Here is a 15,589-nt window from a genome sequence, read left to right on the forward strand (position 1 = left end):
TGATCCTCCAGTGAACTGAGAAGGTTTATAGTCCTGTGAGTTCAACACTGCAGGACTCAGATCTGTCAGTCAAGCCAGCAGAAGCAACAAGCACCATGACCCTCATCACCATCCTCATCTGGACGCTGACCTGCTGCTGCTTTACAGGTTCATTCACTCAGCAACATTTCTACCATGATGTGCTGCTGCCTTTTCTCTCCTTTCTTTCTGCTGACAAATGAAGGATTTGTTTTTGTCTGCAGGATGCAGAGCTCAGATCACTGTGACTCAACCTGCAGTGGAGACGGTTACACCAGGATCCACTGTCAGACTGAAATGTCAGACAAACCCAAGTGTAGCATCATGTTCTTATGGTCAGTGTATGTTCTGGTATCAGCAGAAACCAGGACAGCCTCCAAAGCTCCTGATATATGCGGTGGATAGTCTTGAATCAGGAACTCCAACTCGGTTTAGTGGCAGTGGAAGCGACTCTGACTTCACTTTGACCATCAGTGGAGTTCAGACTGAAGATGCTGCAGTTTATTACTGTAAAAGTATCCATGTAGTAAATAGTGCCGTTGTGTTCACACAGTGATTAGTAGCCGTACAAAAACCTCCCTCAGTCAGACTGCAGACACTCTGAGCTGTTAGAGCAGAAACTGAACCGACTCTGATCCAGACCACTGAACACAGAGACGACTGGAAACTCTAGTGCAACTCAAAGAGATTAAAATGTAAGAAAACAATATGATAACATAAAAACAGAAAGTAAAGAAAACATTTTGACTCTGACAAATAATTTTACTGGCACAGTAAATAAATCTGGAAATATTTTTACATTTAAAGAAAACTTCCTGATTTCACTGATACAGATCAACACATTTTCTACCTCCTGTCATTCCAGTAGAGACTTGCTCCCTCTATTTTATGTCTTCATCCTGTAAATATATCACTATTTCTATTTATTGACAGAACAGCTGCAAAACTCTGATGGTTTAAAACCTTTTCCTCATGACGTTTGCACAAATAAACGTGAATTATTGTTTTGGGTTGTTATCCTTTCACCTATTTTCCTCTAAGATCCAAGAATATTAAAGTCAGTTTTTATTTTACTTCTTTATTTTTATCTTTCTATTTTGTTTTCTGTAGTGCAAAAGTTGTAAATAAAAAATAAGTGACTATCCCATCTTCTTTTTATTAACAGTTCACGTTAATAATCATTTTATCAAAACATTATGGTCACTTTCTAAAATGTCTCTATCTTTTGTAAATCAAGTTGTTGCAAAATGTCTGGATTATGATAAACAAGAAAATATCCAGGAATGTAGAAACACAAAGTTAGACAAGTTTCTTCTAATTAAATATCATTTCTACACTAGAATGGCCGATCAGTCACAAGTGTATCATCCTAAAATATAAACTTTAAAATTTAAGTTGTAATGTGGTTGAACCTGGTGCCTTTTGAAGGAAAATGATGAGAATCTATTTAATTTAGTGGTTATTGAAGAACATCAATGAAGTGAATTTGATCAGCTGTTCAACAAACAAAATTTATAATATTCTTCAGAATGTGTGTTCAGGTTGTTGTTCTTTTTACATTTAATATCAACATTAATTAAAAATATGATTTAAAGGAAAATATAGAATGGTTCTGCATCCTATGGTGTAAAATTTAACTATAAATAATAAACACATTTTGAAATAATAGGTCCAAATAGATCAAAGTCACGTTGATAACCTTGACATACCAAGAAGAGACATAATGAGGATCATTGAAACATGAATACAGGAAACATTACAAAGATTTAAACCTTATGTTGCTCAATGTATGGATCTATTTTATGTCAAACATTTGCTGGTTTTGTGTGTTTTAGTTTAAAACAACACATCACATTTAGGGAGCATAGAAATATTAGAAAAGTGACAACATGAAGAATCAATAAATACTTTATTTGATCTTCAGTTGAAATAAAAACTGAATATTGTCACTAGATGAAGTGTTGGCTGAATCATCTCTATGTTTCCTGTTTCATCTCAGCAGGTGTGGATTTGCATGATCTCGATGCTTCGCTGCTCCTCAAGCTTTAAGTTCTTCTGCTGCAGAAAGTCCAAAGTGTGTTTGAGCTCCGACACTGAAACCTGCATCAGGATGACGTCTCCAGTAGCTCTGATGGTTGTGTTGGGTTTTCTCACTCAGGGTCAGACTGACTTTTAAATTTATCAAGTTTTCTTTGAACTCACACTTATTATTGTTTTCCTTTAACGTTGCTCATTTCTCCTTTCAGCATCATCTGCCAATAATTTTCTGACTCAGTCTGAACCATCAAAGTCAGTCAGTGTTGGAGCGACTGTGACCATCAGCGCCACAGGAAGTTCTAATATTGGTCCTGATCTCAGTTGGTACCTGCAGAAACCTGGACAGCCTCCTAAACTTCTTATATATCAGGCTTCAAGTCGGTTCTCAGGAACTCCATCTAGATTCAGCGGCAGTAGATCTGGTTCTGATTACACTTTAACCATCAGTGGTTTTCAGGCTGAAGATGTTGGAGATTATTACTGTCTGGGTGACCATGGCGGCGGCGTGTTCACACAGTGATTTATAGTCGTACAAAAACCTCCTTCAGTCTGACTGAAGGCTGCAGGTGCAGAGAAATGATGAGAACTGGTTCAGTGAACACATCACAGAAGTTACCAAGTAAAACCATCAAATATCTAAGGATGAAATCACCAACTATAGATTATGTTATAAACACAGATGTTGAAATTAGTTTATAAATATGGACTATTAATAAGTTTTCTGATGTTTCGCCTCACAAACACTAAAGAGTCTTTAGTTTTTATCTAAAGGCTTTTACATGTGCAGGTTTCTAAAACGTTTTATAAACTTTCAAGAAATGAAGATGAGACGACGTTTGATCAAGAACATGAACGTTGAAACACAACAATAAATACAAAGACAGTGATTGACATAAATCTGCACTTTTATTGAAACAATCCATTTACTCCAAGTTACATGAGAGAACATAAGGAAGACGAATGAAACATGAAAAGTGATGTTTGTGAATAAAACATGACACCATGATGGTTCCAGCCATGAAGCTGCAGCTCTACTCTGAGCAGCGGTCAGGCTCCAGGGTTTGAGTGACAGGACTCTCTCCACTCTGATTGGCCTCACAGCTCACTGAGCCCGCCTTCCTCCACTGGTCTGCAGGGAGGCTCAGGGTGCTGCTCCAGCTGTAGCGGCCGTCCCCCCCCAGCACCTCCGGGCTGCTGGACACCCCTGAGGACCTGCTGCTGCCCCCCACCTTCCAGCCCAGACTCCAGGTGGAGGGGAAGCCCCCGCTGGCCAGACACACCAGTGTGACGCTGCTCTGCTGCTGCTGCTCTTTGGAGGGGGGCAGGACGGTCAGGGTGGGCCGCAACACACCCACTGCAGGAGAGAGGGGGAGAAAAGACGCAGCCATGAGAACCAAGGCTGCTGAAGACGCCTCAGAGCTTCACTCTTCATCACTACTCGTCACATCTTCATCACACCAGACTGAATAACCAATCGCTGAGATGATTTTCTCTTGGTTAAACTGAGAGACCAAACATTCAAGTGGAAACAGTTCAAACGTCGACATCTGTTTCTTTCACTTCCTTTAAACTACATGGAAAACAAATGAACCATGAACACGAAGCTGCTCTGAGTTTACTCTCTAAATATTAGTTCAGTTTGACACCAATTCAGGTTAAAGTTTAAAAATGAAGAAATTATCACAAACATGTTTAATTAACAGGTACAAATGACCCAGAAAAGACAAAAAACAGTGAAAAGAAGTAAAATGTTAGTTTTGATGTTAGAGAAATTAAAACTTAAACTATATAAAACATTTATAAAATACCTTTGAACTGTACATTTTATTGTTTCTCTTGATAAGTTTTACTGGTTGTTTGTTTTAGACATTTTTACAGTTGTGGAGCAACACAAACATCTGTAAAGCTCAGTCATAAACTTCTACATCTACATTTTTAAATCGAATGAAATGAACAAACCTTGCTGGAAAATGAATTAGTAAAGTTAAAAAATTAAATTCTGCTACTTTTGCTACAAAGAAAAACTTTCTGGTACTTACAGTTAATGACGAGTTTGGTTCCTCCACCAAAAGTGACCCACAGTGATACAAACTCATTGAGAGGCCGTACAAAAACCTCCTGCACTGTCAGGAGACATCTAGCTGCTGAAATGATGTTTTTAAAGTGATAAAAATCACAGATTAAACTGTATTTAATCTGCAAATCATCCAACATTAATTCATTTTGAATTGCTTCATAATTTCTGAGAATATTTTTATTTGATAACCAATGAGAATCAAAAGTTACTCTCCTCTACTTCATCACAACAATGTTTAATAATTAAGCTTATGTTATATTTACATTTTTAAAACTTTTTCAGTATAATTTAATTCATAAAAACCTTATAAAAACATCAACTTACATTGATATATAATATATTTACCTCTAACTTTTAGTAAAAGAGGAACATTATCCTTTTATGTCCAAGAGAAATTTAATTTTAATCCAAGAAGTGAAAATCCTTCATGTTGTTTCTGTTTTATTTTCTTCTCTTCCAATAAGATGATGAGAGTTTTAAATCCAGTATCTATTAGTGTTGGTTCAGTGTCTCTGTTTGTCTGAGAGCAGAGAGATGATTTCCATAGAGTGGAGGCTTTGCATGGTCAGCTGATCCTCCAGTGAACTGAGAAGGTTTATAGTCCTGTGAGTTCAACACTGCAGGACTCAGATCTGTCAGTCAAGCCAGCAGAAGCAACAAGCACCATGACCCTCATCACCATCCTCATCTGGACGCTGACCTGCTGCTGTTTTACAGGTTCATTCACTCAGCAACATTTCTACCATGATGTGCTGCTGCCTTTTCTCTCCTTTCTTTCTGCTGACAATTGAAGGATTTGGTTTTGTCTGCAGGATGCAGAGCTCAGATCACTGTGACTCAACCTGCAGTGGAGACGGTTACACCAGGATCCACTGTCACTATCAGATGTACAACAAATGAGGATGTTTTTCTAGATTCTTCTTTATCCTGGTATCAGCAGAAACCAGGACAACCTCCAAAGCTCCTGATATATCAGGTGGATAGTCTTGAATCAGGAACTCCAGATCGGTTTAGTGGCAGTGGAAGCGGCTCTGACTTCACTTTGACCATCAGTGGAGTTCAGGCTGAAGATGCAGCAGTTTATTACTGTCAGAGTTTCCATTTAGTAAATAGTGTCTACGTGTTCACACAGTGATTTATAGCCGTACAAAAACCTCCCTCAGTCAGACTGCAGACACACAGAAACTGCAGCTGCTGAGGAGGATCAGACTCTGATACAGACCACTGCACCTCATTTAAGAACCACATAGACATGAAACCATGGCTACAAACTTAATAATAACTCATGTTGCTGTCATGCTACAGAAGTAAATTAGCTTTAATTTAACTTTGGCCATATTTACAAGTACCTTGTGTTCATTTATATTCTGTAAGCTCTCCATTTTTCAAATGAATTCATGTCAAATAGAAAAAGAGAAAAGCTCCAGTGGAAGCAAATCAAACAATGTAACATTATAAAATTATAAAATTAACACAATAACTGACATAAATATGTCAAATCCTTTCAAATTTCTGAGTTAATCTGACCACTTAAATGAAACACAAGATAACATCTTAACATTTCATTCATAAAATCTGCTGAAAAATAACTAAAATCTCTTCTTTATCTTTATATTATAGATGAAACAGTTTAATTTTCTTTAAAAACTCAGAACTAAACACAATGCTTAAAACAAATAAAAAATAAGCAACTGTTACTTTAATAAATAATGCTTTTACTGAATCTCAGAGTATTATTTTAATTAGTATGTTTTCAGTTGTTTGGTATTTCATGGGGACTCAAAGACCTTCAAGCAAAAATAAACCAAGTATTCATAAATGAAAGCAAACTAAAACATTTATTTGTAACTTTAGTGTCCAAATTAGCAAACAAACGTTCCAATCCATACAATAGTCAATAATAATCAGATGAAAATATGCAGCAGGATGGCCTATAAAAACTGAGGCAACGATGATTTAATATGTGTTTTTCTTCAGGGTGATTTTTAGATTTTCACTTGAGGTTGTCAAACAGGACAATGGTGATAATTATAAAAATGTGTCTAAACATAAAACATCATCTCCCTGATGAAATCAGAACACCATGATCAATAAATGACCACAAGCCTGTTTTAAAATGAGACATGCAAATTACCTAATAATAAAAAGACTGTAATAATAATTAAGGGTTCAAATAAAATTGAAGTTTCATTTTAAATCTTAGAATATCTAAAATGTACTGAGTTTAGCAATACATTTTATTGTTAGAAAATATAAAAAATGTAACATGTTCTGAGATCTGAACCATTTACATTCCTGAAGCAAACATCATTTTTCAGCTTAGACATTTAGTTGTAACACAAATAGTGTTTTAATAGAACATTATTTTTGGTTCAGCATGTCTTTAGAAAACAGCAATAGTGATAATCTCAAAGTTTTAACATTTATTAGTGGTGAAACTTCAACACATGTTGAACCAAAAATACCAGACATTGAGTTTTAAAAAACACTAAAGAACAAAATGCTGCTTTGTTTTCAATGACTTTGAAAACTTTTGTATAAAACTATTCAGTACATGGCCTCCTCTTCATTCCCTTTGGTTTCTTTGTGTCACAGTTGTGTGTGTGTGTGTGTGTGTGTGTGTGTGTGTGTGCGTGTGCGTGTGTGTGCGTGTGCGTGAGTGCGTGTGTGTGTGTGTGTGTGTGTGTGTGTGTGTACCAGGTTTTCATATCCTTATGGGAACCTATTTCTGTGTACAATGTGGGGTTATGGGGATCATTGCACCTTGTGAGGACATTTTCTTGGTCCGAATGAGGGAAATTGTTGTTTTTTAGGGTTAGTGGTTAGGTCTGTGATGGTTAGATTTAGGGTAAAGGTTAAGGTAAGAGTTTAGTATGAGATGGTCAGGGATAGGGTTAGGATTATGGTAAGGGTCAGGCTGTAGAAATTAATGCAAGTCAATCCGAAGTCTCCACAAGTGATGAAAACGCGACTATAAAGTGTCAGGATGAATTGTTTTCTAAATTAATATCATCAACATGTCATTTCCCTGAACTATAACAGGAACAATCACTGTGTGACTTTATTCATTTAATGCAACATATTTCACTCAGTGAGAAACATCTGATACTAAATCTAAAGTTGAAAACCATTTTTTTTAAAGCAATTAATATTTAAATAAAAGATGTTGATGAAATCTTTAATATTCAATAAAATTTTCATCTTGGATAATTTATAATGTCAGAAATTATTGTCTGTTCTCACATGAACAATCCAGAACCGACATGATTTTCATAGCTGCAGAGATCTATACATTTTGTAATAAATATATATTTCAATTATTGCAAACAGTGTTTAAAAGTAAAACTGTCTGCTTTTATTTCCCACGTTGTTAAATGACCTTAATGACCATTATTTAAAGAGCCACTCTTGATAAAATCAACTTTCTTCTTCTTTGTCATGACAGTAATGAAACTCTCTCCATTATAATGTATCAGAGCAAGCTTTATTAAAACACACAGCAAATGAATCCCACTCACATCCAGCTGCTGAGCTTCACACATTAGTCTAAGTTGTTGAACGTTTCTCAGCGGTTTAGTTGAGCGTCACACAAGCTTTAGTTTGCCTTCATCCAGACTCCTGTTGCTGAGAGCAGCAGGTGTTTCTCCTGCTGCTCTCCCACTAAGAGCTCCTGCTCTGGGCCTCAGTCAGCCTCTCTGGCCCTCACACTGGCTCCTCCGGATGCTCTGGACCTGGCTGTGGCCCTGATGGGCCACCCTGCAGGAGTACAGCTCTCCTTTCATCCACTTCTCCTGGCTCAGGCTTAAGGTGCTGCTGCTGCCGTAGCGTCCGCTCTTCTCCTCCTCCGAGCTGCTCAGGACCCCGTCTGTCACCGCCGTGCCGTCCACCTCCCAGCTCACCTGGGCTCCCTGAGGAGAGTAGCCGCTCAGCAGGCAGAGCAGCGTGGCCGAGCCCCCAGAGAGCTGCTCAGAGGAGGGGGGCAGCAGAGAGACTGAGGGTGGGACCGCGGGGCCGGCTGGAGGGGAGAGCAGAGACACGAGGAGCAGATCAACGTCTGCTGGTCAGGACACACACATATCACAGTGGACTATAATATAATAACACTGAGGAGACGGATGGTTTAGAGGCTGGATTCATTCATTCATGTTTACTTCACTTTCAGCTTTTTATTCAAATCTTCTGGAGCTTCCAGAGAAAAACACATCAGAGCTGAAATGTTCTGACCTCGACTCGTCAGGAATAAAAGGAGCAACATGAAATATCAATGTGAATAAAACAACATTTACTGTAAATATGTTGGTTCTGTAAAGATTTGCTTCATGGAAACAAAATGGCTGAACACAGTTAAAGATTTTCCATCTGTTTGTTTCACTTCCTCTTTACTGCATCAAACTAACAGACTGGAAACTTTAAAAGCTCAAAATAAAGCAAATATTTTTACATTTTATTTATTTTTTTACAAGCAACGACAACAGATTTTAATGCATTAAATATTTTGAAATATAAGGATATATTTGTGGTTTCAGAATTAGGATCCTCCACTAAAGTCTAAAAACAATATTTCACTATTTAATTAAAAAACACAGAACTGATGTAATGTTTGTTTTCAAATAATCATATAATTTGGTAAACGGTTTAAAATACATGAACATTTATTACATATAAACTATTTCACCTAATGGTAACAAAGTCAAACAAATAAAAAACTACACATGAAGCGCTCACAAAAATAATAACGTTTGATCACATAAAGAGTAAAAATTAATTTTGATTTATATAAAATTAAATGGTGATACTCACAGTGAACGATGAGTTTGGTTCCTCCACCAAAAGTCCACCACAGTGATACAAACTCATTGAGAGGCCATACAAAAACCTCCTGCACTGTCAGGAGACATCTAGCTGCTGAAATGATGTTTTTAAAGTGAAAAAAAGTCCTAGTTTATACTATATTTAATCTGCAAATTATCCAACATTAATTCAGCTTTAAATTCCTTCATAATTTCTGAGAATATTTTCATTTTATCACCAATGAAAAGTAAAATTTACTTTCTCTCCTCGACTGCATTGCAACATTGTTTAACTTTGCAGCTTTCATTATGTTTACAATGTACAAACTGTTTTTAGTATAATTTAATTAATAAAAACCTTATAAAAACATCATCTTACATTGATATATAATATATTTACCTCTAACTTTTAGTAAAAGAGGAAAATTATCCTTGTTTATCCAAGAGAAATTTAAATTTAATCCAAGAAGTGAAAATCCTTCATGTTGTTTCTGTTTTATTTTCTTCTCTTCAATAAGATGATGAGAGTTTTAAATCCAGTATCTATTAGTGTTGGTTCAGTGTCTCTGTTTGTCTGAGAGCAGAGACATGATTTCCATAGAGTGGAGGCTTTGCATGGTCAGCTGATCCTCCAGTGAACTGAGAAGGTTTATAGTCCTGTGAGTTCAACACTGCAGGACTCAGATCTGTCAGTCAAGCCAGCAGAAGCAACAAGCACCATGACCCTCATCACCATCCTCATCTGGACGCTGACCTGCTGCTGCTTTACAGGTCAGACCTGTTTCACTATGTTTTTTTTCTCCAAAAAGGCTTTTAAATAGTTTGAACAGTTTTATTATTTTATTTTAAATGACAAATTTTCCCTTAAGTGTTGGAAGTTTGTTTTGTATGTTTTAGTTATTAATTAATTTTTTTTTTTTTTTTTACAGGTTCCAATAGTCAAGTAACTGTGTCTCAGCCTGCCTTAATGACATCTTCTCCTGGATCTACAGTCACTGTGACCTGTGACACAAACCCAAGTGTACACAAATGGTCAGATGGTGACTTTAGAACGTACTGGTATCAACAAAAACCTGGAAACAGTCCAAAGTTGGTGATAAACTTGGGGAAAAATCCTACAAGTGAGTTTTCCTCTCGGTTCTCTGGCAGAGGAGATGGAGCAAAAGCTGAGATGATCATCAGTGGAGTTCAGGCTGAAGATGCAGCAGTTTATTACTGTCAGAGTTACCATAGTGGCAACGTGTTCACACAGTGATTAGTAGCCGTACAAAAACCTCCCTCAGTCAGACTGCAGACACTCTGAGGTGTTAGAGCAGAAACTGAACAGACTCTGATCCAGACCACTGAACACAGAGACGACTGGAAACTCTAGTGCAACTCAAGGAGATTAAAATGTAAGAAAACAATATGATAACATAAAAACAGAAAGTAAAGAAAACATTTTGACTCTGACAAATAATTTTTACTGGCACAGTCAATAAATCTGCAAATATTTTTACATTTAAAGAAAACTTCCTGATTTCACTGATACAGATCAACACATTTTCTACCTCCTGTCATTCCAGTAGAGGCTTGCTCCCTCTGTTTTATCTCTTCATTCTGTAAATATATCACTATTTCTATTTATTGACAGAACAGCTTCAACACTCTGATGGTTTTAAACCTTTTCCTCATGACGTTTGCACAAATAAACATGTGAATTATTGTTTTGGGTTGTTATCCTTTCACCTATTTTCCTCTAAGATCCAAAAATATTAAAGTCAGTTTTTATTTTACTTCTTCTTTATTTTTATCTTTCTATTTTGTTCTCTGGAGTGCAAAAGTTGTAAATAAAAAATAAGTGACTATCCCATCTTCTTTTTATTAACAGTTCACGTTTTTAATAATTTTATCAAAACATTTAGGTCACTTTCTAAAATGTCTCTATCTTTAGTAAATCAAGTTGTTGCAAAATCTCTGGATTATGATAAGCAAGAAAATATCCAGGAATGTAGAAACACAAAGTTAGACAAGTTTCTTCTAATTAAATATCATTTCTACACTAGAATGGCCGATCAGTTACAAGTGTATCATCCTAAAATATAAACTTTAAAATTTAAGTTGTAATGTGGTTGAACCTGGTGCCTTTTGAAGGAAAATGATGAGAATCTATTTAATTTAGTGGTTATTGAAGAACATCAATGAAGTGAATTTGATCAGCTGTTCAACTAACAAAATTTATAATATTCTTCAGAATGTGTGTTCAGGTTGTTGTTCTTTTAACATTTAATATCAACATTAATTAAAAAATATGATTTAAAAGAAAATATAGAATGGTTCTGCATCCTATAGTGTAAAATTAAATTATAAATAAGAAACACATTTTTAAATCACAGGTCCAAATAGATCAAAGTCACTTTGATAACCTTAACATACCAAGAAGAAACATAATGAGGATCATTGAAACATGAATACAGGTAACATTACAAAGATTTAAACCTTATGTTGCTCAATGTATGGATCTATTTTATGTCAAATATTTGCTGGTTTTGTGTGTTTTAGTTTAAAACAACACATCACATTTAGGGAGCATAGAAATATTAGAAAAGTGACAACATGAAGAATCAATAAATACTTTATTTGATCTTCAGTTGAAATAAAAACTGAATATTGTCACTAGATGAAGTGTTGGCTGAATCATCTCTATGTTTCCTGTTTCATCTCAGCAGGTGTGGATTTGCATGATCTCGATGCTTCGCTGCTCCTCAAGCTTTAAGTTCTTCTGCTGCAGAAAGTCCAAAGTGTGTTTGAGCTCCGACACTGAAACCTGCATCAGGATGACGTCTCCAGTAGCTCTGATGGTTGTGTTGGGTTTTCTCACTCAGGGTCAGACTGACTTTTAAATTTATCTAGTTTTCTTTTAACTCATACTTGTTATTCTTTTCCTTTAACGTTGCTCATTTCTCCTTTCAGCATCATCTGCCAATAATTTTCTGACTCAGTCTGAACCATCAAAGTCAGTCAGTGTTGGAGCGACTGTGACCATCAGCGCCACAGGAAGTTCTAATATTGGTCCTGATCTCAGTTGGTACCTGCAGAAACCTGGACAGCCTCCTAAACTTCTTATATATCAGGCTTCAAGTCGGTTCTCAGGAACTCCATCTAGATTCAGCGGCAGTAGATCTGGTTCTGATTACACTTTAACCATCAGTGGTTTTCAGGCTGAAGATGTTGGAGATTATTACTGTCTGGGTGACCATGGCGGCGGCGTGTTCACACAGTGATTTATAGTCGTACAAAAACCTCCTTCAGTCTGACTGAAGGCTGCAGGTGCAGAGAAATGATGAGAACTGGTTCAGTGAACACATCACAGAAGTTACCAAGTAAAACCATCAAATATCTAAGGATGAAATCACCAACTATAGATTATTTTATAAACACAGATGTTGAAATTTGTTTTATAAATATGAATTATTAATAAGTTTTCTTATGTTTTGCCTCACAAACACTAAAGAGTCTTTAGTTTTTATCTAAAGGCTTTTACATGTGCAGGTTTCTAAAACGTTTTATAAACTTTAAAGAAATGAAGATGAGACGACGTTTGATCAAGAACATGAACGTTGAAACACAACAATAAATACAAAGACAGTGATTGTAATAAATCTGCACTTTTATTGAAACAATCCATTTACTCCAAGTTACATGAGAGAACATAAGGAAGATGAATGAAACATGAAAAGTAATGTTTGTGAATAAAACATGACACCATGATGGTTCCAGCCATGGAGCTGCAGCTCTACTCTGTGCAGCGGTCAGGCTCCAGGGTTTGAGTGACAGGACTCTGTCCACTCTGATTGGCCTCACAGCTCACTGAGCCCGCCTTCCTCCACTGGTCTGCAGGGAGGCTCAGGGTGCTGCTCCAGCTGTAGCGGCCGTCCCCCCCCAGCACCTCCGGGCTGCTGGACACCCCTGAGGACGTGCTGCTGCCCCCCACCTTCCAGCCCAGACTCCAGGTGGAGGGGAAGCCCCCGCTGGCCAGACACACCAGTGTGACGCTGCTCTGCTGCTGCTGCTCTTTGGAGGGGGGCAGGACGGTCAGGGTGGGCCGCAACACACCCACTGCAGGAGAGAGGGGGAGAAAAGACGCAGTCATGAGAACCAAGGCTGCTGAAGACGCCTTAGAGCTTCACTCTTCATCACTACTCGTCACATCTTCATCACACCAGACTGAATAACCAATCGCTGAGATGATTTTCTCTTGGTTAAACTGAGAGACCAAACATTCAAGTGGAAACAGTTCAAACGTCGACATCTGTTTCTTTCACTTCCTTTAAACTACATGGAAAACAAATGAACCATGAACACAAAGCTGCTCTGAGTTTACTCTCTAAATATTAGTTCAGTTTGACACCAATTCAGGTTAAAGTTTCAAAATGAAGAAATTATCACAAACATGTTAAATTAACAGGTAAAATGACCCAGAAAAGACAAAAAACAGTGAAAAGAAGTAAAATGTTAGTTTCCATGTTAGAGAAATTAAAACTTAAACTATACAAAACATTTATAAAATACCTTTGAACTGTACATTTTATTGTTTCTCTTGATAAGTTTTACTGGTTGTTTGTTTTAGACATTTTTACAGTTGTGGAGCAACACAAACATCTGTGAAACTCAGTCATAAACTTCAACAATTACAGTTTTAAATCAAGTAAAATGAAGAAACTTTGTTGGAAAATGAATTAGTAAAGTTAAAAAATTAAATTCTGCTACTTTTACTACAAAGAAAAACTTTCTGGTACTTACAGTTAACGACGAGTTTGGTTCCTCCACCAAAAGTGACCCACAGTGATACAAACTCATTGAGAGGCCGTACAAAAACCTCCTGCACTGTCAGGAGACATCTAGCTGCTGAAATGATGTTTTTAAAGTCATAAAAATCACAGATTAAACTGTATTTAATCTGCAAATCATCCAACATTAATTCAGCTTTAAATTCCTTCATAATTTAGGAGAATATTTTCATTTTATCACAAATGAAAAGTAAAAGTTTCTTCCCATCCTGTGCAACACTGTTTAACAATTCAGTTTATATTATATTTAAATTCTAAAACCATTTTTCAATGCAATTTAATTCATAAAACCATTTTTAAAAATATCTACTTACAATGATATATACAGTAATATATTTACCTATGAGTTTTAGAAAAAGAGGAAAATTATCCTTGTGTTTCAAAGAAAATGTAATTTTAATCCAAGAAGTGAAAATCCTTCATGTTGTTTCTGTTTTATTTTCTTCTCTTCCAATAAGATGATGAGAGTTTTAAATCCAGTATCTATTAGTGTTGGTTCAGTGTCTCTGTTTGTCTGAGAGCAGAGAGATGATTTCCATAGAGTGGAGGCTTTGCATGGTCAGCTGATCCTCCAGTGAACTGAGAAGGTTTATAGTCCTGTGAGTTCAACACTGCAGGACTCAGATCTGTCAGTCAAGCCAGCAGAAGCAACAAGCACCATGACCCTCATCACCATCCTCATCTGGACGCTGACCTGCTGCTGCTTTACAGGTTCATTCACTCAGCAACATTTCTACCATGATGTGCTGCTGCCTTTTCTCTCCTTTCTTTCTGCTGACAAATGAAGGATTTGTTTTTGTCTGCAGGATGCAGAGCTCAGATCACTGTGACTCAACCTGCAGTGGAGACGGTTACACCAGGATCCACTGTCACTATCAGATGTACAACAAACCAGGATGTTTATAGATATGCTGATGGAGATTATGCTATGTTCTGGTATCAGCAAAAATCAGCACAGCCTCCAAAGCTCATAATAATGTATGCAAAGACGCTTCAATCAGGAACTCCATCTCGGTTTAGTGGCAGTGGAAGCGGCTCTGACTTCACTTTGACCATCAGTGGAGTTCAGGCTGAAGATGCTGCAGTTTATTACTGTAAAAGTATCCATGAAGTAAACAGTGCCAGCGTGTTCACACAGTGATTAGTAGCCATACAAAAACCTCCCTCAGTCAGACTGCAGACACTCTGAGCTGTTAGAGCAGAAACTGAACCGACTCTGATCCAGACCACTGAACACAGAGACGACTGGAAACCCTAACATATCTAAAAAGTTTCAAACGTAAGAAAAAGATATAAAGACATAAAAACAAAAAGTAAAGGAAAACATCTTGATTCTGACAACTGACAAATAATTTTTAAAGATACAGTAAATAAATCTGGTCATATTTTTCATCTACATCTTTTTTCACTGATATTGACCTCCACATTTTCTACCACCAAGGCTGCAGGTGCAGAGAAATGATGAGAACTGGTTCAGTGAACATATCACAGAAGTTGCCAAGTAAAACCATCAAATATCTGATGGTAATCTATAGTTATTAAAATAATCTAATAACTATAGATTATTTTATAAACACAGATGTTGAAATTAGTTTATAAATATGGATTATTATTAAGTTTTCTGCAGCTGCTGAGGAAGAACAGATTCTGATGCAGACCACTGGACCTCATTATTTTAGAACTTTGATCAGTCAGAACATTTATCAAGCATCAATTAGAACAACACAGGAACAATTTTAACCATTGCAGTGTTTCTCTAAGGCTCTATCAATTCTTTAGGTCAGCCAACATATGTAAGGCATTAATTTGTCTCTTTGGCATCCATCCATTATCATACA

General features: G+C 36.7%; 1 protein-coding gene, 3 long non-coding RNA genes, 1 pseudogene and 1 gene segment (V, D, J or C); 3 read left to right on the forward strand and 3 right to left on the reverse strand.

Annotated features, from left to right (window-relative positions):
- Positions 1 to 37: 37 nt before the first annotated feature.
- On the forward strand, positions 38 to 725 carry LOC148152793 (uncharacterized). Its single transcript, XR_015761913.1, has 2 exons — positions 38 to 147; positions 243 to 725. It is a non-coding gene; the product is annotated as an uncharacterized LOC148152793 (long non-coding RNA).
- A 2,653-nt stretch (positions 726 to 3,378) lies between these two features.
- LOC148152794 (uncharacterized) lies at positions 3,379 to 4,768 on the reverse strand. The gene is made up of 3 exons (XR_015761916.1): positions 4,478 to 4,768; positions 4,095 to 4,199; positions 3,379 to 3,409 (listed from the first exon to the last, which is right to left on the reverse strand). It is a non-coding gene; the product is annotated as an uncharacterized LOC148152794 (long non-coding RNA).
- Positions 4,769 to 7,594: 2,826 nt separating this feature from the next.
- LOC106905354 (Ig lambda chain C region pseudogene) lies at positions 7,595 to 9,449 on the reverse strand (annotated as a pseudogene). Its single transcript, XR_015762010.1, has 3 exons — positions 9,323 to 9,449; positions 8,933 to 9,037; positions 7,595 to 8,147 (listed from the first exon to the last, which is right to left on the reverse strand). The product of XR_015762010.1 is annotated as an Ig lambda chain C region pseudogene (transcript).
- A 144-nt stretch (positions 9,450 to 9,593) lies between these two features.
- LOC148152795 (immunoglobulin lambda-1 light chain-like) overlaps positions 9,594 to 15,589 on the forward strand; it is a 36,661-nt gene continuing 30,665 nt past the window's right edge. Inside the window, exons 1-2 of the mRNA XM_088002378.1 lie at positions 9,594 to 9,693; positions 9,852 to 10,168. Coding sequence (XP_087858504.1) covers positions 9,642 to 9,693; positions 9,852 to 10,168 — 369 coding nt within the window. The 5' untranslated portion in view covers positions 9,594 to 9,641. The remainder of the gene's footprint in view (positions 9,694 to 9,851; positions 10,169 to 15,589) is intronic.
- LOC148152796 (uncharacterized) lies at positions 10,176 to 12,014 on the forward strand. Its single transcript, XR_015761914.1, has 3 exons — positions 10,176 to 10,617; positions 11,631 to 11,787; positions 11,875 to 12,014. It is a non-coding gene; the product is annotated as an uncharacterized LOC148152796 (long non-coding RNA).
- On the reverse strand, positions 12,554 to 13,960 carry LOC106905361 (Ig lambda-2 chain C region-like). The segment is given in 2 exon segments: positions 12,554 to 13,020; positions 13,705 to 13,960. Coding segments are annotated over 2 exon segments (522 nt in total).

Source organism: Poecilia mexicana, unplaced genomic scaffold (genome assembly GCF_051168715.1).
Source record: "Poecilia mexicana isolate PSO_F unplaced genomic scaffold, ASM5116871v1 scaffold_22, whole genome shotgun sequence".
In the NCBI taxonomy this organism is placed as follows: Eukaryota; Metazoa; Chordata; class Actinopteri; order Cyprinodontiformes; family Poeciliidae; genus Poecilia; species Poecilia mexicana.